The sequence below is a fragment of the Phaethon aethereus genome (genome assembly GCF_964289735.1).
Source record: "Phaethon aethereus genome assembly, chromosome: 9".
Classification (NCBI taxonomy): Eukaryota; Metazoa; Chordata; class Aves; order Phaethontiformes; family Phaethontidae; genus Phaethon; species Phaethon aethereus.
In genome coordinates, this window is record NC_138585.1 from 20,544,846 (window position 1) to 20,572,349 (window position 27,504).

The window sequence follows — 27,504 nt, forward strand, 5'->3', positions numbered from 1 at the left end:
GAGTCAGGAGTGCTGACACAGTTAAGACCTCATACGTTTAAGAGTCTATCCCATAAAGCTCAGAAGTCAAGTACGCTGTACTGCAAATTAAGAACAACTATTTTTCCTGAGTGTGGGTTCAGCAAGTCTTTATACTATGAAAGAGTAGGAAGAGGAAACATTTAAGATGGCCAGCAATAAAAATCCTGGAAGTATCAAGAATGAAAATAACTATAGACAAGATTAGAGTTATGAATTGGAGAACAGAAAAAGCTAGTTAATGTATTTCAAAGTAAAATTGTCAAGTGTTTAATTGGGCTGCTAGTAAACATCCCTCATTAAGAGAGCACCTTTCATACTGAATCATATGAGTAAGTAATCTGGAACTTCACTTATACATATAATCTAATTCTGATTTCATATGCTGATGTAAATCCAGAGTGATTCTGATGAAGTCAGTATTGTATCAGCATCAAGTGAAATCAGAATTTCTCAAAGACCAGAGCACCTAATAGATTTGGTTAGTGTATGCAGATGGAGAACTTCTATATCCAGTTTCTAGCTGGCTTCCCTTCATTAATACAGATGTAAAAAATAAAACCAAAACAAACCCAAAAACCCCACACCAACTGTAGGGGTGGTGAGCTACACATCATTTTGGACAGATAGAGCCTTACCTAAACTGAGACAACTTTCAGCACAAAAAAAATGATACAAATTATTTGTATGAAACATGTATTGCAAAATTAAGTTGGGATTCAACAATCTGCAACAAGATCCACAGCTATATAGTATTTAAAAAAACCCAAGTGTGGTTCTTCATCCATTCAAGTAAAACTAAAACAAGATAAAGAAACATGGAAGTTAAAAAAAAAAAAGCCTTAGAAGCAGCAAGTTACAGTTCTTTCTGTAATACCACACCATTTTCATTAACTTGAAGCATTTTAAAGATGTCAAAGACATCAACAAAATAGTAATTTCAAGTGGCTTTTTTGATAGTTGCTTTTTGAATGGGTCCAGCCCAGGTCTGCAACCTGTACAGACATGCAAAACAGGAGGAATTCACAATTATTAAGAACAGATGTTTGAACATGCCAGTTATAAAATGACAAAGCAAAGAAAATACCTTCAAATTGTCAACAAACATGGGCTACTGTCCACTAAAGAGCATTTAATATTTTACATAAAAAGGAAAGTAGGAAAAAAACCAAAAACTACCCTCCAAACCACCGACAGCAGGGTCAAAGTTCTCTACAAATGTGGTAATTTCCATATTGCCCCTAACATGCAGGTTTTTGTCTTCTCCATAAGATGCCAAACCACTAACAATTTTGGTTTTATTTAAATGCTTTCTTTTGTAATTTAAAAATTATACTGAAAGTCTGTTTCACCTATGAAAAACTACTAATGCACCCCTTCAGAACAGAAAAGTGCACATAAGTCAGTACAGGTGCTTTCTCTGCTACCTTTAGGAAAGCAAAGAATATAATCAGCAGCCTGTTCTGTCACTAAATCAAACATAGTTTCACAGTTGAAAAAGTTACTGTTTTTAAATTTGCATTCCACTAAATCACCATTTCCTAATGCTTTGTAATAAAACACATGGTCCAATCCTGGGCTCCTTGCTCTGGTAGTCCTACTACAAAGTTTTACAGGAGAAAGGTGTTCAGATTTAATCCAAGCTCAAATTAAGCTACTTCGTGTTTTGTGCAGCTGCTTCTCAGAATAAAGGGAACATTTTCAAATCTTCATGAAGTGCAAATAGTTAAAGAAATAAAAATGCAAATTCCAAGCATTCTCTGCAAAAATCTAGAGCTCAGTTACAGGTGCTTTCATTGTCCGTAAGAAGATCTTATTTCTGATACTGAAATCAGATGACAGCCTCTCATTTGCACCAATATAAGTAAATAGTACCTCCGCTATCTTCAGTGAAGTTAACATCAGCAGAAAACTGGCACAACAGGATAAGGTAATTAGTGTTGAACACTGAAGCTGAAAGAAGGATTCCTGCCTCCCCCCAAACACTGGCAGAACGTTTTCCAAATGCCCATCCTGGTTACTGTAAGAACAACTGCTTAAAGCCCATGAGCTTCTACTTTAATTTTTTTTTTTTAAAGGCCAGAATTATCCCAAATCATATTATGTCTGTATCACTACGAAGTTTCCTTTCTTTTACTATTTGATGTTCATAATAACTTCTACAGCTTGTGCACAGCATTTAGTTGCAGTAACTTCTGGAAACAGAGCCCAATTCCTCATGCCTTTCTGTTTGTGCAAAAAGGGTGCAGAACACTGTATGCTTAAACTGAAAGGCATTTATACTCATATTTACAGAAGTAAATGGCTAGGAAGGTGCAGAGTACAAAAGCTGGGCTCATAACATCCAATAAATTTGAGTTGATCTTTTCATCCAGGCTGGAAAAGGCTGACCATCTCTTAGATAAATGAGGTAAAGCATTGTTTCAACACCAGATAAATAAGGATAATATAGCACCTAATGTGGCATTTGTGCAAGTTTTACTCAGTTAAATTAAAGAGTTACAGCCAGCAGGGTTTCAGATTTTGTGAACTAAATTTAAATTGAAACTAAGCCATGTTTTAAAAGAACTAAACCATTAGAGTGTGTTGACTGCAAAGTAATACATACAAGGGTAATTTCGCTCTAGAAAGTATGACCAAGGTTAGCAGGAGTTAAAATATTCATATGAACAAAGAGTACGTAACAGTCAATAAAAAGGGTAATGGGAAGTCTGATGGCCTACTCCAATATTTCATAGAACTAAGGAAATAAAACTTCACATTCCCCATACTATTCTTGGAACTTCTGCAGTTTTCACAAAAACAGGTTTCCCCCCACACCATCAAGTATGCGTGTGTGCAGTGATCAACTGCAAGATCTTGACTATGAAAGTGTCTTTCAAGACTGAAGTCTTGTCTTTACAATCCCCAAAGTCTTTCATAATGTAACTGATTGCACATTTGTAATATATTACAATTTGCTAAATGAAGCCAACCACTCATTACCTCATCAGTACAGCCTGCACAAAGTACAGTTTATTTATATACTTATATTCTAATCTAACACCAGCTGTCAGCATATTTTATATTACATGTGGTATTGCACTTTGAGTGGCACCTCGGTGCATGTTTGCAAGTGAACAAGCTGAACCCCCGAAAACCCCAGACCTTTGGAATTCACTCCAAGTGCTGCCAATCTAGCAAGTTTAAGATGTTAGGGTGAATGTCACCCTCAGAATAATGGGCTTCACTAACTAAAAAAACAATTTAATAATTAGAAAAACAGTCCTACTTGAAGTTATGCATAAGGGTAATCTGAAATCCTCAGTACTCTGAACAGTTTCAAAAAGTGGTGCCAATTTAATTGATTGCACACATCGTAATTGTGTTAGAGGACGACAACTAGATTTACAAATATATATTACACGCACACACACACAAAACAGACAAAGCTATAAAATGTTTGGTAACTCCACATGCTTTGAGCTAGCCAATGTATCTGCTGCATGTTGAACTGCTTATTATTGATCATATTGAAAATCTAAATTGCTATTTCTGATGTATCTGTTACCGGATAAAACAACCACTTCCAAAGGAGGAAGAAAGAGGAGAAATGGTGGACCCAAAGATTGAGGGTTTAAACATACGTTCCTTGAATAGCCAGCATATCACTTCAGTAATGTGAAGAGTGATGCCCAAAAATTTTTTGAAGAGACTTAGGCCAAGTTCACCTCTGGCATTAGTGGGTTTATCTCCCACTACTTCAATGGTACTTGTGTCCTCTTTCACCAGGGTTGAATTTGGTCCTAGGAGTATATCTGGTCACCTTCAGTGACGTTAATGGAAACGTGAGTCTTGGACAGATAGAACTGGGCTGCAAAATTAAAAGAGTGAATATTGGACAAATCATGTAAATAAAGAATATATATTAATAATAGTTCCTATTATATAAATAGCCTTTATAAAAAAATAATCTTTCAATAATTTTAATAACTCACCTTTCTTTAGGTTCTGGAAAACATGTATGAAAAAAATCTATTCAGTTCAAGTTAGATTAAAGCAAACCTAAGATGAACACTACAACTCTCTGTTGCACTAAACCCAATTCTGACCACTCAACTTCCAGGTTAGTCAGTTTTGGGGGATGATAGGGAGTTTTTGTGAAGGTATGAATTGCACCCCTAGAAATACTGAGCAGAAGAAACACCATACTGAATGGGCCTATTTCCTACTGCTTTCAGAAACTGTGCAGATGACAGACCCATAAATCAAAGGGTCATCTAAACCCCATAAATGTTAATGCCTCTGAGCACATTTAAAAGGCACTGTCCTCACTATTGTTTTTTGATCTTTGAGCTTAAAACTCCTTCCCTTCAAACTATGCTGCATTTAAATATTTGCTATCACTTGAATTCTATTTCTACTCTTCTCGATCCAGCATAGTCTCTACCTGCTGTACCAGATCTAAGGTAGTATGTGATGGACTATGTTCATGCTAGCACTATTTTCTTTTTACTTCTAATTTATCCTATCAAATGAAAAAAGGAAACATTCTTCCAAGTTTACCTTTTTGGGCTTAAGGCATAACATGAAGTCACAGATCATACTAAAGCTTAATTTCTGAAGTGTACAATTTTAGTGCTATCTGAAACCCTGTATTACATTATTTTGACAGTTGTCTGAACAGTTCATCTCTTTTCTTGCCATAAATTCTAATGTTGTTCGTGGTTTGTGCAATTCCTATGCAACCAGTCTTTGCTGCTAACAGGTATTAACAGTGCAGTACCCACAAAGCGGGCTATCAGTTGACATTTTCTTTGCTTTCATTTCAGTTCAAAGCATGTTGCTTTATTGTGTGGAAAATCCAGTCCATTTTTGTTGTCCAGCCACCATGGTGAGCATCATTCATTTGCTTCATGAAGTACTCAAGAGCTTCCTGCTCGGTTTTGTCCAATGCAAGGGTCTTTCGAATGTATGCAATATCGTCAAAGGACTGCAGTTCTGGCATTCCTGAGCCAAGCATCATGGAGAAAAGATTTATGAAGAGATTGGCGTGCTGCCGAATTGCTAGATAAGCCTTATAGCACATCTCCTGAAACCTAGAAGAGACAGGGAAAAAAGCTCAGTCGATTTCCCTATCAGATGCGTATTACTTCTTCACCTCTAAAACAGTTTTCAGGTAACTGGACGGTCTAAGTCTAGTAAGAACACCATAATATTGCTGAGAAAATATCCTCATCTTCCTACTTCAGTTATCTTCATTTCTGTAAGAACTAATAGTGGCCAGACAAACACAATAGCTAAACTGAAGACAGGCTTTCTAGCCTTCAACCTCATTTGCAATTCACTCAAGTGTTCTACACAAGTTTATGGGAGTTCACAGAGCCATTTTAGTCATTGCTACTGACATTTCAGATTTCAAGGCACATTTCCTGATATACCACTGTAAACAGTGCCTTCCTGGTTATCATCAGAGATGCACTTCTCTTCTGCAGTTTTATGTGGACACTGGCTATTGCTCCTTAAATACTCTGGAGAATGCATTGAAGACAGGGGCATTTGCTATATCACAACATCGGGTGAGAATGCTCATTTATGCTGAAATCACTGATTTAAGTCAGGATAAGAAAAAAAAAATCCAGAAGAACTTCACTGCAGCATTCAGACACTGTAACTTAAAAATCTCTCTTCCTGCCCCACAACATATAAAACTGCAACCTCTCAAAGACTGGATCACTGGAAAGACAGGTATTAGGAATGACTACAGCAACAGAATTTATTTATTATTATTTTGAAGTTCTCCTTTCTTAGAGGGTTCTGCAGAATGTCATAAACTACACAGGCCAGCTGAAAAGCTGGTTATCACAGCAGCTATAGGAGAGAGAAGTATTGCTGAGTCACCAGCAAGGCTCTGATGCACATTATACCTGACATTTAAGGATACTCTGTTTTTGCATTTATGCCATCAGAGGATTTTGGTTTAAGTTTTAAATAAAAAAAACCCTCAGATATTTTAAAAAATTTAACTTCATACACATGTGCTGACCCTCAAAGCTGAAGGGAACCAAAGGCCATGTAAGTGCTAAGATCACCTACTGATTTACAAGTGGATGGCTGATCTTCAACTACAGAATTAGAATATACCCACTGCAAGCCAATTAAAATACTACTTTTCAGTTAAAAAGTCTAATTATTAAAGGTCATCAGTAGTAAAGTGCATTTTAGGCACAAAATACTCCAAGTTAAACACTTAAAAAAAGGCTCACCTTTCAAACTCCCTTGTTTTGGTACATTCTTGGGCTCCTTTACTAATCACTATTAAAAAGTCTTGTGTTAAGACAAATGGCACACGCTCTCTTTTATAACCAAATTTTTTCTTCTTGTGATCGAGGAAGTGCCCAAAGTCAATGTGAAACAGCTTGGAAAAAGACAGAAGGATATTTTAAGATTAGTAACTCCTCATTTAAGTGTCATAGTAAAGTTGATAATTTACTTGTAGTTGAGATGGATTTTTTTAAAAAACAAACTCATATCAAAGTGAGAGATGACATTAGGCTATGTTTTTAGAAAGACATATCTTACTTGTCCATCATCTTTCACCATGATGTTACTATTGTGGCGATCACCAATTCCCAGTATAAAGGTAGCAACACAGTAGCCAGCACAAGAACGTGTAAACAAGTCAATAGCTGCATCATACCTATTGAAAACAAAGGAGACATTTTCCTACAAATATTCTAATAATACAAAAGTGCAAATTTCTTTTTTTTTCCTCCCCATAAAGGAAGAACCAACTTCTACTATCTTCTCCCAATGAAGCAGAGTTCCTGGAAGAAATCCAGCATACTCTGGGAACAGTAGTACTTCAGTTAGATCACAGAACAGTAAACTAGATAAAGTGACTTCCCTTCTTTTGAAGGCCAGCAGTTTTCATTTTGATGAGCTACTGTTAAAATACAGACATAGAACTATGAAGATGTGGCTTACCTCCACTTTATGCTTTACTGCTGAGAAGTCACACAACCACCTAAACTCATGAAGAGCTACAAGCAGGAGTAATTGGCAAACAGCAGGGAAGAAAAAAACCCCAAAATCACACAGATGGACATAGTTTCCCACTTGAACTTTAGTTCTCTTGAAGTTTCCATCAAAAAGAGCACATGAACAAGAAAAACAAGCAACAGGAAATCTCACATTTCTCCTTTGTTCTTGTCCTTGAGCCACTGATGCAATGTATGGCTGTTGAACTGCAGTGCTCCTTTTAAGCCTCCTTTACACTGAATCTGCATGATCGTATGAGAGCTTCTCACTACCTCGATGAGTCCCACACAGTCGCCAATAGACAAACAACCATAAGGCAACATCCTGAAAAACGAAGGTTTGTGGGTTGGTTTTTTTTGTTGTTGTTGGGTTTTTTTGTGTGGGGTTTTTTTGTTTGTTTGTTTTTTACAGAGTTAAGTTTTAAGACAGCAAGCAACAGGCATGTTTGATAACCCTATCAGGTAAGTGTCATCCATTACTTACTTTAGGATATGAAAACCTGTTTTAATATTTTATATGCGTATTATTAGTCTTGTGTAAAAATTGTACCAGATTAGTACTGTAACATGCCAGCCACTGTATCCATCAAGATCATTCTTCAGTTTTATATCAGGACAAAAGGTTAAGGCAAAATTTTATTAATATGTTCTTGGAGGCCTCGCGGAATCCACTGGAAAAACCCTTAAAAAGGCATTCAGCACGATTTAACAAGAGCTACTCAACTATATTCAAATTTAAGTACTAGAGACAGAATCTAAGTACTCAGAAAACAAATGTTAGGATTTCATGGGTTACTGTAAACAAGTAGCAGGTAATACTTTTATGTAAAACCAGCATGGGACCTTCAAAACAAGTTTCTGAACAGTACCTGAACATATTACAAAATTGTAACTGGAGTCTATAGTCAGCAACATTAGAATTTATCCAGTTGTTAATGGACTAACTGTAAACAAATGTTTATTCAGGGGACTCTTTAAAGAGCATCATAAATTATTTTGTAATTTAAGTGAAAATCAAAGGATAACCTCAGTAGCCCATTTTTCTCTACAATTAGAATAAATTAATTCCTCCGCCTCCCTTTTCTTTCACAGCTCTCTCCTTGCCCTCCCGCAAAGTCTCTATTTCATCTATTATTTTCAAAACATTTCATCTGAGAAAACTAAATTAAAATCAATCTTTTATTCAAAGATGGAAAGAAACATGGCCATTACCATGTTTAATATAGTCTGTTGAAAGATTTGGGAGAAAGGGTCATGTACCTAAAAAGCAGCCCTGTTCTCTCCTGAAGTTTCGTTTTTTTTAGTAAAAGTGTCATACCCATAGACTAAGACAGCCTTGTAGGAACACAGGAGTATCAAAAAAGTTTTTTTGTGATGCCGTGGTAAAAAACCCAGAAAAAACAATCTATCATGGCTCTGTATTAGACCTAAAATCTATGGAACACCAGTGCAATGCATAGCCAGTGGCAGAGCTGACTGCTGGTGTGGCTGTGGAAGTGGGCTTCTCCGTTCTGGATTAACAGCACTTTATTTGCAGATACTAAAAGTATATTTATACTTATCTATCTACACTTGCATTTTTAGTTAAAAGTCTGATTTGGAGATCCAAGAAAAACAGTGAGACCCATCTATTTTCTTAAGGATGTGGCATAAGCTTTGGACTGTAAGACTTTCTGTACTATGGAGACATACAGTTAGGGGCCTTAGTGGATGAGTCAATTCCCAGATCCTCAGAAGATTTTCTTTCTGTCTACTAGTATAATCTTGTAGCTTGCTCAAGATTCAGAGTCCATCAGCTGCCTCATCTTGCACGCTCATTTTAGTCTTTCAGTATAGCAGATGGACAGCTGGGAGATTTTTTTTGCTTTGATTTTTTTGTTTTTGTTTTAAATCAGCCTGTCACTTATACCATACCTATTCAACTTCTGAAAGAGGCAGCATGGAGCTTTAGAAGAGAAGAATGGTGGCAGGAAGTCAGAGAGGATGTATTTTTTGCAGATTTCCATAGCTGGCTACTCTTCAACACATGGGCACTGTGAACTAACTCTGCAAACCATTCTTGGACAAAGCCGTAATTCTGTCACTCATGACAGTGCTAGACACAAAATAGTTGCCCAAATGCATGAGATGATATAGACCAATAGGTCCTTTTGTCTAGATGACAGGGAAATGAGAACTGAGGATGCAAAGAAAATACTTGGTTTGACAGTGCAGAGGCAGCTCTGTCACACCACCACCTAAAAATCTACCATACCACAAACATATTTGGAAGTATAACCTGTCTAGCATCAGTTTTCCAGAAGCAGAATAGCTTACACTGAATGGCATTCTGCAGAAGCTACTGTACCCACAGACTATTTAGAGGTGGAGAAGCTGCATGCATATCAGATCAGGTAATACCTACTTTGTGTACTGAAATTAAGATACCAACTACAAAGAGTCACTGCTCAACAGGGCTGCAAATTTGGCAACTTGTTCAAAGCAAATCCTACAGACACCATCAGTAAATCATAGTGTGGCCAGTGTGTGTGTTAGCTCTTGTAGCCATTCCTTGTACATAGATCCCTCATCCTCACTTGAATGAGACTTAAGTATTTTTCAAATACCATCTTATCTTTACAGAATTCAGTAGTTTAGCTAACTGGTGGTTATTAAAAAATAAATTAAAAATTGCTCCAACACGTACAAACATGCCTATTTATAGCATTTCTTTATTACCCTCGGGAGAACAGAAGCAATCTCTGGAAACAAACCAATGCAAAACCCATTAAGAACAGTATTGCTTGAGAATGACCTTTAATGCTTACCGAAGATCAAGACCCTGATTTTGCCAGATGTTTTCCATAATTCTAATTATCTGAAGTGTCAGCATGTCCTGACGCAAGTCTGGAATAGTCAAAAATACATAGATATTGCAAATTTCCTAACACCAAAAAAGATGTTACATCTTATTTTACTTTTTCCCCAAAAAGTATGTCCAAAGGAAATGAGGCTTGCACAGTTTAGTGCAAGTTTTGTTCTCTCAATAGAGAAAAGCAGATTTAGTTAGGAATTAATACAAATTTGTGGTGGCAATTTCAAAGCTGTTTAAAAATATACACTAAAAGCATGACAATGGAATTACAGATTACACATCTGAAATTCATGAAGACATTTTCAAGTAAAAAAATGAATTAAATAGTATCATGTTCCACCTCAGAGTGAACATGTTAGAACATATAAAATTTGTACACGACTGAGACACGTATTTGTGTATGCTTATATTTTCTGGAAAAGAAAATTGCTTTGCTCAGATAATTTTTTATGTGCCCACACAAAATACTAAATAGCAGGCTAGCAAAACAAACAAATATGTAGCTTTTGAATTATGCTTATTTTTCCTTACCGTCTCCATTTTTAAAGATTATCTCATTGTTCTGAAATAATAATTCAGACATAATATCTGGGTTTTCCCAGTTCAACCACAGGGGCCTTTTTGCAGATGACATTATCCTGCACTCCTCAAGCCTATAAAAGAGATAAGGTTTCTATGAAATAGGCACAATTTGATTCTCAAACATGATCATGTTTCTGTCATACTACCAAGTTCTCCCTGTTTTCTTTAAATGCTTTAAACTATTATGAAATTACAGATGCACATGTAACTGACAATCAACCACGCTTACTTTCAGCTTCAAACTTACAAATTTAAGTGCAATGTTAACCATTTGCTAAGCCCAGCAGAAAAGCTGGCTATATTCTAAGTTTTCCTTCAGCAGCACATGTTCCTTACAAAGGGAAAAAGGTAAGTTTTTTTCCACCTTAAAGGGACAGCTAACTGTCATGCTGTTCCCTAATTTGTTAAACCATTAGATGTAAATTACTTTACCCTCTGTGAATTAGGCCGCTACAGATTTCGTTCAGTTAACTTTGAAAATACTAATATTTAGTATGTTAACATTTAACATTAACATTAAGGTTAACATTACTATGCAGTTACTGAAACATCTAGACAAATGTCAAAACTGAAGACAATACCGAAGATTTCCCAGTTGATGCGCAGGATTAAGAGGAGAGATAAAACCTTGTAAAGCATCCATAAAATCTGGCCGTCTCATTTGTTCAACAAGAAACTTCATTTGCACCTGACAAATAATCACATTCAGGTTTTGAGAACACTAATTACATGTAAATGAAGGTAAGTATCAGATTTTAGCTTTGGTTTTAAAGCATGTTTTTGCACAGTTCCAACATAAGCAACTCTGCTTAGCCACATATTACACAAATTGAAACCCTTAACTTTAGCTCTATTGCCTTAAGAGGCAGACAATGGCAATGCACACACAAAATATTACAGCTTCTAGGATAACATACTATCCACTGAAGTTAGCATTAATACTCTTCCAGTTAACACAATTAAACAGTTCTAAATAATTCCTGTGACTCAACAGCAACAATTTTGGTATGTTGACTTATAATACCTTCTGTGTCTCATCTTTTTTCTCCTGCTTGAGAATATCTGTGAGGTTAATCAACTTCTCCATAGCCTCCACCTGCCTGCTCAGATGCTTTAGGTACATTCCACACGCTCGACAATAGGACTCCAGAAGTAAACCAAACCTCTGACTTACGGTTTTATTGTGCATTTCAGACCTACACAGAGAGGAAGAACACTTACAGCTTAAAGACAAGACCACCTAGAGGTGCCAAAAATGAAAGTTTATCTAACCTCTTCCTGAGGGCTACTTATGGATCCTTCTTTTCAGGTAAATAACTTGTATTGACCTCCCAAAACTTAACTCATTTTGACTGGACTGATCAGACTTCAGAACCCTTTACAACTAATTCAGCACAGAGTTTATAGGCTTTTTCCCCATTCCTTCTTGCTCCATCCTGTCCTTTTCTACACCTTGCCTTTATTCAAAATCCATGCTTCCCATAAACTCTGTAGCAAACCTCAAGCTTTCAATTCAAGTTCCAAATTTCTTTGCTGGGAGTAAAGCTAACCTGTTTCATTTTCTCCTTGTCTCATTTAGCCAGTCCCAGGCTGTAGCCCTCTAGTTTCCTTTTCCTTACCCGCTCTCAGTCTTCGCACAGTCCTAAAATACATGCCCTCAAACAAGTTAATGAGGCAACTTATTCCATTATCCTTGACAATTACCAAGGGAAGCAGAAAACTGAAAGCACAAAGATTCATTGTTCCTATTTCTGTGACTGATCACACTATCTTAGAACAGCATTTTTAGGTGAGACTTAGCTACAATCCAGTACGCCATAGGCTGATTTATGCTCAGCCTTCTCAACACCAGGAATGTGTTATACTTAGTAAGGAAGAACACCAAGATATTTTGGTTATGAAGCTCTATGAAGTCTTTAATAAGCCTGTATAAACAGTTAATTTTCAAAGTTTTATCTCATCAAGTTGGGTGGCTTTCTTTAGGCCTCAACTATTCACAAAGTCTTCTGGAAGAGACTGGTGGTGGATCTGGCATACAAAATAAAGTTCAAACAGCAGAAATCTGTCCAAGTCTGTTAGTAAACAGCTAACAATACGGGAGGCTTCCAGCAATCTTAGACTACCTTTTGGAATATTCATCATTAGATAAAAAAAAGTACAAGACTAAGTATCTGTTATTAACTAGCTTTTGAAACTACAAGGGAAGACTTCTATTACCAACCTATGCATTTAAATTCTTAACCGATATAAAACAAACCGTAAGTGGTAGTATTTTCCTAAAGAAGGACATTTACTATGCCAAGTCTTTAGAACTACTGATTTCTTACAGCTAACAGGAATCCCACCACCCCTTAACATGATAATTCAGCTTACTTTAAATGCCAGAAGAAGAAGTGCCCTATCCTTTGATTGGTCAGTGCCTTCTTGAGTAAAAATCTCACAAGCTGATTATCTAAATACTGTTCATATTTCAGAACCTAGATAAGGATAAGAGGAAAAAAAAAATCTGCTGCAGTTATTATTTCTATGAACAATATGCAGATTAAAGCCAGTTAAACAAAAAGCAATCTATGCTTTATATTAAATTTTGTAGAATAACTGATCTTCGTATTAATACTTGTATGTGTTGGGATTTGAACAATATTTGCTAACAGTGTATTGGCTGTCTCTTTTTCAGGAACTTACCATCTGATGCTTCCTTTACTGTTACCAAATATTTTAACCTCAACTTGCTCAAAATTTTGAGAAGACGCTTCTGCTCATACTTTCCCATATGTTAGGACAGCTGAGATAGCTGCCTGTTCCAGTTGGTAGAACAGTTCTGCATCTCCGTAAAATTTTAGCATTTATTATCATCAAGCAAAACCACAGCACTACAGGAAATGATCTACATTTCATCCCCGCCTACTAAATAATGCACAATGCAAACAGATACTTTTGATCGCCTCTTTTTCACAGCATCTTAATTTTTGTTGTATTTTAATCCTCTGTGATCACTGAATATACACAAGACATGAAGTATACCAAAATGTGTTATATACCTGTACTAGCTGGATTAAGTACTGAGACAGTTTATCATCTGTCAAGTACTTCTCTAGACATCGAACTGCAAAAGCTCGCACCATTGGATCTGGATAATTACAGTCCAAAAGCTCCATTGCTTGCTCTGGTTTGATTGGAGGCCAATCTTTTACCAAACAGTACATCTGTGGGTAAGAAGTCCAAGCATGTTACACGTTTGCATTGATTAGGAAGAACTTGTAATACGCAGCCATTAGAAGGTATCATCAGACAAACTGCATCTGAGTACAAGCTGTTTACTCGCCAGTCCTCTCTCAATAAACAATTTGGTATTAGTTGCCATCTGACTTATTTTATCCACTATAAAAAGAATGAAAACAAAACCTCACATTTAACTGTAACTGACAAATCAGCAACACAACAAGGATTCAAGTAATACCACCGAGAGGAAATTTAAGACTCAGACCGAGCTAAAGAACAAGAATATGGTCCAGACTGATCAGTCAGAGATCAAGTGGCAACTTGAATCATCAAAGTTTTCATTCACTGTATCATGCACACATAACATGTTTTTAACTTCCAGAAGTTTTCTTTAAAATCGCATATATTAAAGCTTCTTCAAAACTTAAGACTAATTCAGCGCTACATGTTACCTGGGCCACTTCATCTCTAGAATTCCATTTAACAGACAAAAGTAATTTGGGCAGAATTTCTGGAGTATTCACGCAATTGTGTCTGCGAAAGAGAAAAAAGTTGCATGTACAAAATGTCGTTTTTGCTTCAATAACCATTTACTATGCCCCCTTGGTCTTGCACCTTTTTCTTCCTCCGTCAGCAGAATATGATCGATGCCATAAGGTGGTGTCAGGATCCATGCACAAAGGTAAGACTGCAGTAATGGGGAAAACGTAAACTAATTCAACAACTTGCTTTTCCCCATGGGCTTATGCACCCAGACATACAATGCAGAACACTAAAAACCTTTTCTAAAACACTAATGCCAACAATACAGAGTAATGAAAAGGGAGCAAAACCGAAGAAAATCGTGACAAATTTGGAGTGAAGGCGGTGAAGTTTGTCACAGACAAAAAAGGTTTTTCTTTAGTCTAGTTTTTGTTTTTAAATACCTGTGGCTCCAAAGGAAGTCCTTCTCTTGCTCAGTGATTTCAGACAAAGGATCTCGCGTACATATGGCTCGCAGTTGCTCCTTGTCACTTTCTCTTAATTCGTTATCTCTAGCTATTCTGTTACTCTGCAGAGGGAAAGTGGTCCATTAACCCTCCACACATTTCCTTCTGTTGTCATGCAACCAACATACATGAAGTATTTTAACAGCATAGTAATATTTATAGCCTATGTCACACAATAATATCTTGTTGTTTCCTTTTGTTATAACTGAGGACTTAATTTAAAAAGAGAGATATGAAAGACTAGGCCTTTGATTTTTACAACTGCTTTTAGTCACTACTGGGACAAGAGGTGGTACATTTCAACTAAATCATCTGTGTGGAGAAACAGCAGCAGTTGACATCTGATGAACGACATAATGCAGCACAAAATGAAACTGCCATTTCTTGTCTCCAGTTTTGAGATTGCTGAGAACTGCTGAAAATAGTGAAAAAGAATCAGGACTGAAAAAGCAGAATATGGGGGATGAAGCTAGGTAGATAAAAGGTAGGATACTGTAGGAAAGCCTGAGTAACAATAAGTCTGGAAAACATTAACCTAAATTAGCCTAAGATATAAGAAAACAGAAGTGGTACATGCCAAAATTTTATCTAAGACTTCATTTATTAAAATCAGCTTAGACCAATGGCAGAAGTGTTGAAACTACTACTACTTGAGTAACTCACTGTGCCAAGTTCAATTTTTCTCCTAAACTTTCCATTTCTTAGTTCACGTAATGTGTTTTTTGCAAAGCAACATATTAAATGACGCACTCTGAGGTTTCAACTACTGAATCAACTGCACTGCAAAAAAACTCTTAAGCACCTTATACTATTGCCTTTAATATATAGTACAACTGTAATAAGCAAGTTTGACACTTATAATGATGCCATCTGAAAAATTCTGAGAGTTGAACAGTGTATTTATAGTGAACCCACATTTGTCACATCTGTATGACACCTACTACAAAAGAATAAAACCAACTCTTTTCCAAGTTCAAATTGTTCAAACTTTAAAACCACAGTATTTGACCTCTTATTCTGCTCTTTCCCTAGGCGATTTCTACTGAGCACATTAAACACCACAATAAGCAATAATGAACTGAGCTTTGTCTGCCAGTTTTGTTGATGGAAATTTTCGATGGGTTGAACTAGTACTTCGAAACAGGAATACCTACATGTCTTTTACAGAGAGTCTTTCCAATGCACCTAGCTTGAAAAAAAAAAAAAGCTGAAGAACAAACTGAAATTTGCTGGTAGGAGATCAAGGCACCCTTTAAAAGGTGAAGTGGTGTTATTTCAAAGAATATGCACAAATACAGGAACAGTTGTCAGGTTATACCACATGATATTTACTTCAGACTGAAAGTTCTCTACTTCACATTTATCTTTAATTACATAAATTATGTGTTCCCATAGTAGGTTCACTGCTATTACATGGGGCAAGAATATTATGGTCTTCAAGCTTACATCAGCCAATATTAAGGTCTGAATCAACAACCTCACAGGATTTTTAGTACCTTGCCCTGTTGGTAGTGTGATAGTGTGAGATCTTAGTGCACCAGCACGGGGGTTTTTTATTACCATTCTGAAGCACACAGACTGGACTTACAAGTGGGGCGAAATTATTCAGGACTACTCTATGTGGCACAGAAAAATTTTTAGAATGCATTTTTAAATATTACGGTAACAGATACAGAGTAAGTAGCAAAGCCAGAGTCACTCTGTGAGGAAATTAAGGAATAAATGACTTTATAGTCACCCTACTCCCTGACATAAGATCAAATAGTTGATATTGAACAAATGATTAATTGTACATATTTATCTTGATTCTGAAAGAGTCATCCTAAAGAGTAAGTGAAAGTCAAAAAAGTATAAAATGTACCTGCATAGTGGGTCAGAAAGATCATAGTTTAGGTCAAGCCCAGAAGGAAAATGCATTTATCCTGTTGCGGTCAACACCAAAAACTTGAAATTCTATGAATTGTGGGACAGTAAGGTAGATTTAATATTTGAAAATTTTCATATTTGAGATATTAATGGACCTATTAATGATCTCAATATATTAATTGGTTTTAAATGCAGTGTAATGCATTTTGAGGTTAAACAAAAAAGTTATGCTCTTTGTATCATAACAAAAACATTTATATAGAAATCATACCTCAGTGACTGCTTTGCTGATTTTGACCATTTCAGACAGCATTTTTTTTTACCTCTTTCAGATATGGCCAATGCTACACAGTAGTCTAGTATCTGGTTTTTGAATGACTAACACATTGCCTTTTAACTCCCTAAATATAGTTGATATTACAAAGAGCTAGAAGTATGCACAGTACCTGAATATAGAAAGTTTGGCTTCAGACCGGAAAATACCACACATTAAAAGATAAAGGGGGCAAATAGAATATTAAGATAATAGTGATGTTCAAACTTACCAAGCATTTAATGAAATATGATTTAAGAAAGGATAAGTAGTAAGAGGATTTTGGCAGATAACAAGGAGGGTTGAAAGAAAAGCAGCATGAAGAATGAGAGACCAAAGCAGTGATATACACTTTGTTTCCCTGTCAATTCATGTAAATAGGCTTTCTCCATATCTAACCACTATGACCTTCTTGTATGGTATTGTAAGGATTATCACAAAAAAAAGACTTTGAGACCTTATTCTACCTCAACTTTTTTTTAAATTGTAAAGTATAAGTTGATCACTACTTTGTCACTGAAGATCTTATCCTCCTCACCATTTCCTATTTTTGCCTACAAATGGAACAAGACAATGAGTTGAGCATATATAAGCCCAGGTAATAAGCTGTGTTATAGCAAAGGAATGATATTTATCAAGAAGCCAGCTGTCCTTAGAAACTTAAAAGCCCTGCAGCACTGCTCAGTCACAATACCTATCATAAGACACACACCACTCTGATGGACATTCTGTAGAGTATTAAGAGAAATCAAATGCCTACAACCCTTTGTTCAAGATATTTATAACAGTCCCATCTCAGCATATCACCAGAATTCCCAAACTGGAAGCTTACTGACACCTACGCACTTTTTGGCACGGCAAAACTTTCCACCCCAAGACTGCTCACACAGACCACAAAGCTCCCATGGGGAAGCTCTCAAGTCTTTGAACTAGCCTCCAGAAGAAAATGTAAAACATACCAACTAATCTCACAGCCTTGTCTTTAAATACATAGCATTTTTAGCTTTACTGCTTTTCTTTTCTCTCCTTTTAATCATCCAAAACATGCTTTTAAGAAAGTTCCAAACCTCACCAAAAAGCCAGTTGTCAATGCACAGATTTTCTTCATAGAAGAGAGGAGATCAAGGACTACACTCACATGTATGCCAATCAGTTCCCTCAGAATTCCCTGTACCTACGGTCATAACTAGCCCATTAAACAGCTAGTAAAGAGTTATAAGCACCTTTAGGTTACCAGAGAAAGCCTACCTGTAGACATGAAATGATAACAAAATAAAACAGTACATTGCAGGAGAATTACAACTTTTGAAGAGTTCAACTAAGTAGTTTAGACAGGTGAATTAGCAATACAAAAATGTCAAAAAGGCCCCAACAGTTTGCACAGTAAGACAGTTTCTCTTTAAAGTGTTCTGGCTGGTCAGTGAAACATTAGGTCAGTTTACTGGTAATGAGAATATATTACTCACTTTGCTAAACACAAAACAAAAATTTGATTTCTTGCTTTTACAATAAGCAAGGAAATATGAAAAAAGTTTTCTTTATCACTAATATACTGAGTAAAAGAAATACTACTTTCATATTTTAGTAGGTAATCTTGGAAGGGGAGTTTGCCTTACCAGCCCCGCATAGCTGTAGTTAAACCCCAGTTCACGTGATATAGTCCAATTGGCATGTTCTTCGATCACCGTCATATCTGGAAACTTTACAGGATTGCTAAACCAATCAAATTCCAGCTCTAAACATGGAGTTTCCTATGTAAAGGGAATTTAAATTACTTTTTCTGTTGTATTATACTAATTATAATACAGCATTTTTTGAAAATGTACTCCTAGAGAGGAAACTGGCATGCAAATACTTACCTTATTTGGATTTGATCCAGTAACACCAATAGGATTCAACAAATCCTCCAGTCCATGAGGTACTGCCCAAAGATTCAAAGCCATTTTCCCAGATACAAGAGTGTCTGTGTAATCAAACATGTTGATATTTCCCCAAGCCAATGGACAGTGCTCCTTAAAGAGATTAAAAGATGATTCTTCAGTGTCATCTATTAACTACTGCAGAGTGAGTCAGGAGAAATAACATTTTCACCCCAGAGCAAGCTGTTACATTCCCAGATTAGCTGAAAGCAGGTTGTAGAAGCTGTACCGTGTTTTTCTATGACTGACTGTCATGGCTGTCATTTTGCAGAATGACATGGAAAACACTTGCAAACAACATGCTAACATTTTCCCCGCATCACAACAACTCAAGGTGATGGAGAGAAAGCTTTTTGACAGATAAGGGATTTTTTTATCAAGGCCTGTAATGACAGAACAAAAGGCAACAGTTTTAAACTGAAAGAGAATAGTTTTAGATTGGACATAAAAACAAAATAAAAATGGTTTCTTATGAGGGTGGTGAGACACTGGAACAGGTTACCCAGAGAAGTTGTGGATGCCCCATCATTAGAAGTGTTCAAGGTCAGGTTGAGCGGGACTTTGAGCAACCTGAGCTAGTGAAAGATGTCCCTGCCCATGGCAGTGGGGGTAGACTAAATGATCTTTAAAGGTCCCTTCCAACCCAGACCAGTCTATGATTGTCTAAGATTTGTAAGCCTGGCTGTAGACAAAGAACTCTATAGTACCTGTGACACACTCAAGCCCAGAATTTAATGATGCCGGTGGCTACAATTAGATGCCATACGTAGATTAAAAGTTACTATTTGGGATCTTGCATCAAAAGCTAAAGCAGCACAAGTTTTCTTTACTTTAAAAATCAACTCTAAATTCAGGTATAAATATTGTCCTTTTTTAATAAATAGGTAAGTAACATGGGTTTAGAAACTTGACATTTAAAGGCACTTTGCACCTCAAAAGACTAGCACTGATCTTTGTGTCTGGCAATACAGTATAGACATTATTTACAACAGGGAAAAAAACTTATCTGTTCAATGCTATTTAATTTCTGACCACAAAAAAGTGGTAGTCTGAATTAGATACAAGAAAAGAAAAATCCCTATTTTAATCAGATTCAAGTAAAACATTGGACTAAGACTCATTGCCAGGACAGCATTTACCAAATACCTTCCCAAACTTAAGTAGCTTTCATTCGTTAGTGTATTAAAGCCAGTAAGTATTTTACCTCTTTAGCACCTTTCCGGCCTTTAACAGAACAGATAGAAAGGCAGAGCCGAGCAGCACGCGGAAGATCAGGAATGTACATGTCATACAATAGCCATTCATTCCACCTGTAAGATTTCAAAAGCAGAATAAAGCTAGGTTAAAAGGAGAGCATGGAGACAACTGCATTCAATCAACAGTTATACTAAAAGGCATTTGTTATATTCCTGTCTAAACTGTGTAAGTGCATAAAAAGCACACTTTTTCACTGAGGAAGGGTCCTCCCTACATGCATTTGACCACATCTCCTTTTGGGAATGGAAGCTTCCCTGATTAGCCTTCTAGCACCAACACTGTTTAAAAAGTCATGCTAGGTTCAATTCCTGCAAACTTAGTAATAGGTTCATTCACTGTCATTCTTGCAAACCTACTGACTGCAACAGCCAGCATAGGCATAACCAAAAGATAATGGATTTGCACACAGTCAGCATAGGCATAACCAAAAGATAATGGATTTGCACATGTGCTACACTATGTCTAGTTTAGTAAGGTTTAGCTTGCGAAATATTTTTCACTCCAGGTTAAAAAAGCTAGTGGGAAAAGTGTGGCACAGTTTTCAAAACTCGACTAAATTTGAACCGCTAGAGAAAGAAAGAGAAAACTGCAAGATGGGAATATAGCAAAAACATAACACAGAAATCCAAAGCAGTGTTCCTAACTCAGATACTATTCTATTTACCATGTTAATAAGAGCACAGATTGGTTCTAAAAGAATACACATTTTGTTTTCATGAACTTCTCTAAGTAGAATTTCTCTCTCAATTGGCAGAACTGTGCTTTTGAAGAGGAACTTCTGAATACAGTTTATTATCCTAAGGGGATTGCCATGCTCAATTTTCTCAGTTGGAAAAGGCAGCAGCTGCCAAGGACAGCATTAATTTTTCAATGTGTCTGTAGCTACTAAAAGCAGAGTTTTACAAAGAAATAACTGTCCTTCTTGAAGAAATTGGCAGATAAACTTTAATTCACTTTTTTATGTGTTTATTTCCTATAATACAGATCTGTGTGATTACATCCATGTTTTCAAGTCACATCTTTCATCACCTTTCCAAGATTTTCTAAAACAGTTAAACTATCAGTTCAAGTATAGCTATCGTTGGGAAAACTTAAGAGGGAGAGTCTATTTTTCCATAACTGTGTATCTTATTAGGCCCTCTCATTATGATACCTAATCGTATTACTAGAAAGTGTACAGACAGAAAATATTAATACATTTTGAAACTTTCAAAGACATGAAGTCAGACAGAAAATGCAAGTCAAGAATTACTTCTGAACACATACTTTGCATCTTATCCTAGTAGATGCTGAAATTTCATACCTCCTCATTAGTCAAAGTTACAGGCAGAAATTCAGTATCTTTTAGATACTTTTTTTTATGTTTATATATGCTCATATAAAGCTTCTTTTTTGCACACTAATAGCATTTTTAAGTTCATGTGATTTATTTTTCCAGATAATATTCATGGTAGGTCAAATCTCCTGAAAATAATCAGCCCAGAGCTGGCAGCAACTTCCCCATTAGCAAATGATATCCCCCTCTCCACACTCAGTCATTCAGCTTTAGTACACACTATGCAACCTCACGGAAACAAATTTGCAAGTTACATTATATCATGTTGCCTCACAGAATCATAGAATAGTTTGGGTTGGAAGGGACCTTTAAAGGTCATCTAGTCCAGCCCCATTGCAATGAGCAGGTGAAACCTGAACCTGCAACTGGAATGCCTGCTATTGATCCACAGTCAAAAACAGAGCTCTGGGGCCTAGAGCTATGCTGATTTCACAGTATTAATGTGTAATTATATTTGAGTTTGAGGCAACTGCAAATACACATGTAAAACAGTATAGTTTCTTTATTGAACAAATATATTACATGCAATGAGACAAGATACTCATGTTTGAATTAAATTAATTCTATTTATAAATATAGGGTTAGATAAAAATGTTCTTACAAAACTTAAGGCAAGGAATTCCCAGCAAGGAGCTCTACCTGAATAATGGTTAAGTTGAGCCTTTACTCCTTCAGTGCTATCATTTATGATGCCCTGGAAGTCAGGTTCTCTATAATCATTCAAGTACTTAGCTTACCTGGGATTAGAACAAGGTACCCTCTGAGTATTCACATTGTCACACAAAGGTTCCCCTCCATGGTAAATACCTGTTCTAACATAGATCTGAAAACAATTTTAATATTAGTACTATCTTTGAAATGTCACTATAAACAATTTTTTCACTGCTATCAACATATACTATGATTACAACATAGTACCCCTTATTTTCCATCAAGTAAAAAACAAGAACAAAACTGAAAACCAAAGAGCCCCACCACCCCCCAACCCAAATTCATTCATGCTCTGCTAGGTGTAAAGCATAGTATGTAAGTATACCCTTCTAGAAAAAATGCTTTGGTCTTCCTCATTAATTGCAAAACTAGTTCTTAAAAATACAATAAACAAGCTTGAAATGAACTCTAAAAACCCCTGCAATTTATTTTCAATTCTTCCTGTGCCAAGCTATAGTGAAGGAAAAGACCAAATTCTGAGAAAGTTAGAGAGCCATCTTTGTTGTATGACTTCAACAGGACTAAACCCCACCTGCCTCTTCCCCTTGACCTTCCCATGCCTCACTTTTCAAAGACAGCAGCACACTATCCAGCATCCCCTTATCAAAAGTATGAGTCGCTGTAAACTACATATGATGCCATACAGCATTTGCCTTACCTTGTCTATATCTCTAATGTTCACATTTACATAGGTTGCACAGAGGATTCTTATTCTGAGAGCACTATTTATAGTCCAGAGGGATTTGGCCGTAGCTTCTCCATTCATGTAGGGTGTGGCTGTAGAGATACGCCTAGAGTAAGACGGCATTGTAAAGGTGTCCAGTGGTAGCTGGGTATATAGGCTTTCCTTAGCCATCAGCATCAGATTGGGCATGCGACCAAGCATTATACAGCTTCTTATATACTGCAAGAAAACAAAACCAAAATTCAGTATATATTTTCAAAGTGTACACTCTTGGTAATCTACACCTAAAAATAATCAGGAAAATGTAAAAACATAAGCATATTTAAAAAGCTTATCATTGTCCCTGTACATACACCCTTTACAGTGTTTAGTTACAACATCCAACAGTTTAAATACATTGTTGTGTAGGATCACACAGTAGTGCTTCATACAGATTTTGAGATATGAGTAACATCTACAACAGCAGAAGGTTGAACTGGAGATAGAGAACAAAGCTGACAAAGTGACAAGTCAGGTTCTTGTAGTGCTGCTTAGCTCCAGCACAGTGCAGCACAAAGCAAACTCCTTCCAGATTAGAACTGTTCCTGGAAGCAGTTGAGCTGCTTTTGCATAGCATGCTGCTGTACTGGTCTGCTGTGCAGACCTAGCACAGGCGACACCGATACTCTAGTCACAGGCATAGAGCACAAGGCAGATGGCAGACACATTCATTTTTGGGTTGGTTGTGCTTATTACCTTACCCTCAGCACTGATCCTGACAGACTAACTGTAAGCCTGCATGGTGTCCATTCAGGACTGAGTCCTGAGAGCCTTTAGTCTGGCAACAGTACCACAAAAACCAATGCGTTAAGACAGGTCTAGCCCTGGAGTGTAATTAGCAAGCTCTTTCACAGCACAATAAAGGCATAGCAGATACTTCTGAAGAAACCACACTAGATCAAATAGATCTAGAGTTTGATCTCAAGATGACTGTGCAAAATTATTCATGTATGCCTGCACTTGTTCCCCAGCTCCCATAGAATAGAGCTGCTTTTCCTATTATTCAGGATGCCTCAGCCCCCACCTCTCCCCCACTGCCCTGGACAGCAGATTGTCAACCATTTTAGATGAAGGAATGGAAGCTGTTTATTACAACAATGCATTCCTGAAATAGGAAGCAGCAGCAGTCTGTCAGGAAATCTACAGAGTAACATTGCTGTCTGCTCCAATGCTCTTCTGTCAGCAGTTCTCTCACGCTCACAGCACTAAAAACCCAGGCAATGAAGGACAGACAGCCACAAGGAAGATTTAACAATGGTTTATGTAGTGCTGGAAGTTTAGCAGTCCTTTAAGATCAAAAAGTTTAAAGCTGTAACAGGAAAACAAATAGTTAATTTTTTTTCACCCCTAAAGGGGGAAGGAACAAGATTCATAGCAGCAATGGTTGCCTCATAATTTAACATCTGATTGATATTCTACAGAAATATAGGATATTTCTGAAAGTACCTACCACAGATTTATCACTATTGTTAGAAGTAAACTACTTAATTCAAAGAAGAAAAATCACACTAGTGATACAAATTCTAGTTTAAATTACCTTTTCTCCCCCCCCCGCCTTTTGAAGCACATATAACAAATATGCACACTACACTCATGCATTAGCCAACTAGTTTAAAGATGCATACACTTTCATTTCCTCTGTTTTAGATTAATTTAATGAAAAAGGCAGTCATGAAATTCAACACTTCTCCCTCACAGATCTGGACTATTTGAGTATATTTCAAAATAAAACCAGTATGTTACTCACCTTATACTGGCTCAGTGGATATTTTTCTAGCAAGTATTCATCACAGCCACACACTTTTAAAATATATTTGCCCTGGTATTCCAAGACGCAAAGTTTCAGTTGTTCAGATGACAGCAACATACTTCGTGTTTTCTTCCTAATTGCTTCAGCAATAACTTGCTCAGGCACACAGTCATGATTGATTTTTAAGGTGTATTTCTGTTTATCGTTGTTTGGTGAGACTATTACCCATATCACCACGATAATTTGCCCTAGAATAAGAGTAAAATAATAAGTACATCATTTTCAGTACAGTTTCAAAGCAAAAAAAACACAAAGCCAAGAAACCTAAAACAAGCAACTGCCACCCCCAAACAGAGAATTGCTTGCAGTACTACTGAAAGAAGATAAAGACAAGATTTGTAGCCCAAATAGACAGAGGGCTTGTAACTTCTGCAAGGAACTAAGTGTGCTTGCAGTTAATTTTTTACTCTAATGTCAATTCAAACTTTTACTCCTTGAGGCTAAGAATATTAACCAAATACTACTGACTATTTGGCCTTCAAGAAAACAGCAGTGACTGTTTCACATTTGAGACTGCAAGATAACTCAGTGATTCATCATCATTTAGTTCCAGATTTCTGAAAGTCAGAAAAGAAAAATGCAAAGCCAACTACTCTATTTACCAAGTTATATTTCAAGATTTAGTTATTACAATAGCAAAAAAACTAATTTTAAGTGTTGTGTCTTATCTACACTCTATCAAGAAAGTTATTCTAACTTAAGGTGTAAGTTATTCCTAGAGTGTACTAATACAGTATGTAAAACAGTGATTTACCTAAGTCACCAGCTGTACTCTGATTTCAATCACTGAAAAAAAACATTATGTTTCTACAGTAAATATTTATCTTACCTTTATCTAGTTTATTGTATATGTGTTTGGGTAGCTCAGGTGAAGACTCTACATTTGGAGGACAGACATATAATGCTCTACTATGTGGTGCATTGGCATCTCGAAGATCCACTGCTTCTTTACAAACATTAAGAATATTTCTTCTGAAGTCTTGTACTTCTGGATCCTTAACCATGTCAAATTCACAGACAGGCATACCAATAGCAAAACCTACAGTAATGGAGAAGCGTAATTGCAACTGATAATTAAAGCTAAGGATTCCTTCTAACGGTGACAGAAAAAGCATGCTTTAAGCAAAACACAACCTAAAATATTTCTGTTAACCACTGGCTTCTACTTTTATACATAATTGTTTTATTTCATTCAAGAACAACTCAGTTCTAAAGTTAAGTGCACTCGGCAGTCACAAAAAAGGTTAGAAGACAGATGTACATTAACTGAAGATCCTGGAAGACTTAAATCACCACTCTCACAGCTAACACTCCTCCTGGAGGAAAAGGACCAGTAATAAGCTTCCTTTGAAGTCAGCCCAAAGTTTCCCAAGTGGACCAGAAGAGCTGTGATGTCCGATTTTTTCTAAAACCCTGGCACAATTATTGGCAGCTGTCAGGGCCATAATCAACTTTGCTTACAACTGAATGACAACTGTTCAATTTTTTTGAGAAACACGCTATTTAAAAATGTGACAAGCACTCCAGGAATCATTGAATTTAGCTCTTTGACATAAAGTCATGTAATAAGCATCTATTTCTCAGGTCCTCTGTCTCAGATATAATTCCATTTACTTTACTGAGATTACTTGCATAAATAATTACTTATGCATGAATGTTCAAATGGAACCTTTCAATTGTCCTGTTGCATGGTTAGCTAACCACTGTTCTCCCTAAGTCTTGAACAGGGTAAGCTTTACAAAACAGAAGTAGTTTACCTATAACGCATACATAACAATTAAATAATTTAACAATTAGGAGCACCCCAGAACAAGTATTTCCAGTTGACAAGTCTCTGCCACTGCAATGTACATCTGTTAGCAACTAAGACAGTATCTATGCTTGTACTGCCTGAATTTAGATACTTAACCCAGATGCTGAAACATATGCTAGTCTCCCTGTGCTTTCTCAGTGGATAACGGAGAATAAACTAGTCCAGAGATGATTCAAAAACATTGCAATTTGTCTCTCCTCTGCCCCTCCAGCCTTCAGATGTTTTTGTTTCTATCCCCATGCTCTTTGTAGGAAAGGCAGGGAAAACCACCTCATTTCTGAAGTTTTACTTTCTAAGCAAGATAGCACACGTTTTAATACTGCTCTATCGCAAATGTGGCTTAAGATTTGTAATTAAATCCAGAATTTACAATTCTGCAAACTTCAAAACAGATTAAGATTAACCTCCCAACAAGCTTCGCTCTGCAATAATACGAAATCCTGCTAATAAGATACAAGCAACAAATATCCACTAACCTCCATACAACTACGAATACCTACTAAACAATGACGTTACACATGAATGAAACAAGTTTACAAATGTTGGTTTTACTATGATCAGCATCTTTGGACATTTGATGCAACAACTGACAGTTATGAAATGCAAACTTTGACAGATACAGGTGACAAAACACAACCTATTTCAATTCTTTGCTTTGTATTTTGAAAAGGAGAAGCCAGTCAAACAGATCAGGAGTGTTTAAAGAAAGATAATCTCACCTATTTCTCTATTAAGAATCTTTTCTTCTCTGTTACCTACTGGTTCAATGACTTTTAGAAAAGGCTGAAATAGTCGCAGGTCACAAAGTCTCCGTGTTTCATCAAAAAATTCTTCTCTTTCTGCTTCTTGTGTAACACTTACAAAAATGTAAGAAGATTCATCTTGAAGTAGCTGATAGAGAGGGTATTTCCTTGCTTCTTTAAAGAGTTCATGTTTAATAGTTAGTAAGGTGGCCTCACGGAGGCATTCTAGAGTCACTATCATTCCATTTGGGAGAAGACACTCCACAAGGATCCTTGGCGGCATCAAGTGGATGCCCCATAGTTCACCAGATGATGGTCGTGGAGGCAT

General features: G+C 36.6%; 1 protein-coding gene across 1 annotated transcript; it reads right to left on the reverse strand.

Moving 5' to 3' along the window:
• Nucleotides 1–4,825: 4,825 nt before the first annotated feature.
• Nucleotides 4,826–27,504, reverse strand: PIK3CA (phosphatidylinositol-4,5-bisphosphate 3-kinase catalytic subunit alpha; the record flags this gene model as incomplete). Its single annotated transcript, XM_082003723.1, has 20 exons — nt 4,826–5,096; nt 6,264–6,415; nt 6,580–6,697; nt 7,192–7,362; nt 9,845–9,923; nt 10,423–10,544; nt 11,055–11,161; nt 11,498–11,669; nt 12,847–12,950; nt 13,515–13,679; nt 14,148–14,229; nt 14,622–14,746; nt 18,480–18,614; nt 18,723–18,875; nt 19,987–20,092; nt 22,113–22,198; nt 22,745–22,990; nt 24,558–24,808; nt 25,450–25,659; nt 27,153–27,504. The coding sequence occupies 20 exons, from the start codon at nt 27,502–27,504 to the stop codon at nt 4,826–4,828; spliced, it is 3,207 nt and encodes a 1,068-aa protein (XP_081859849.1).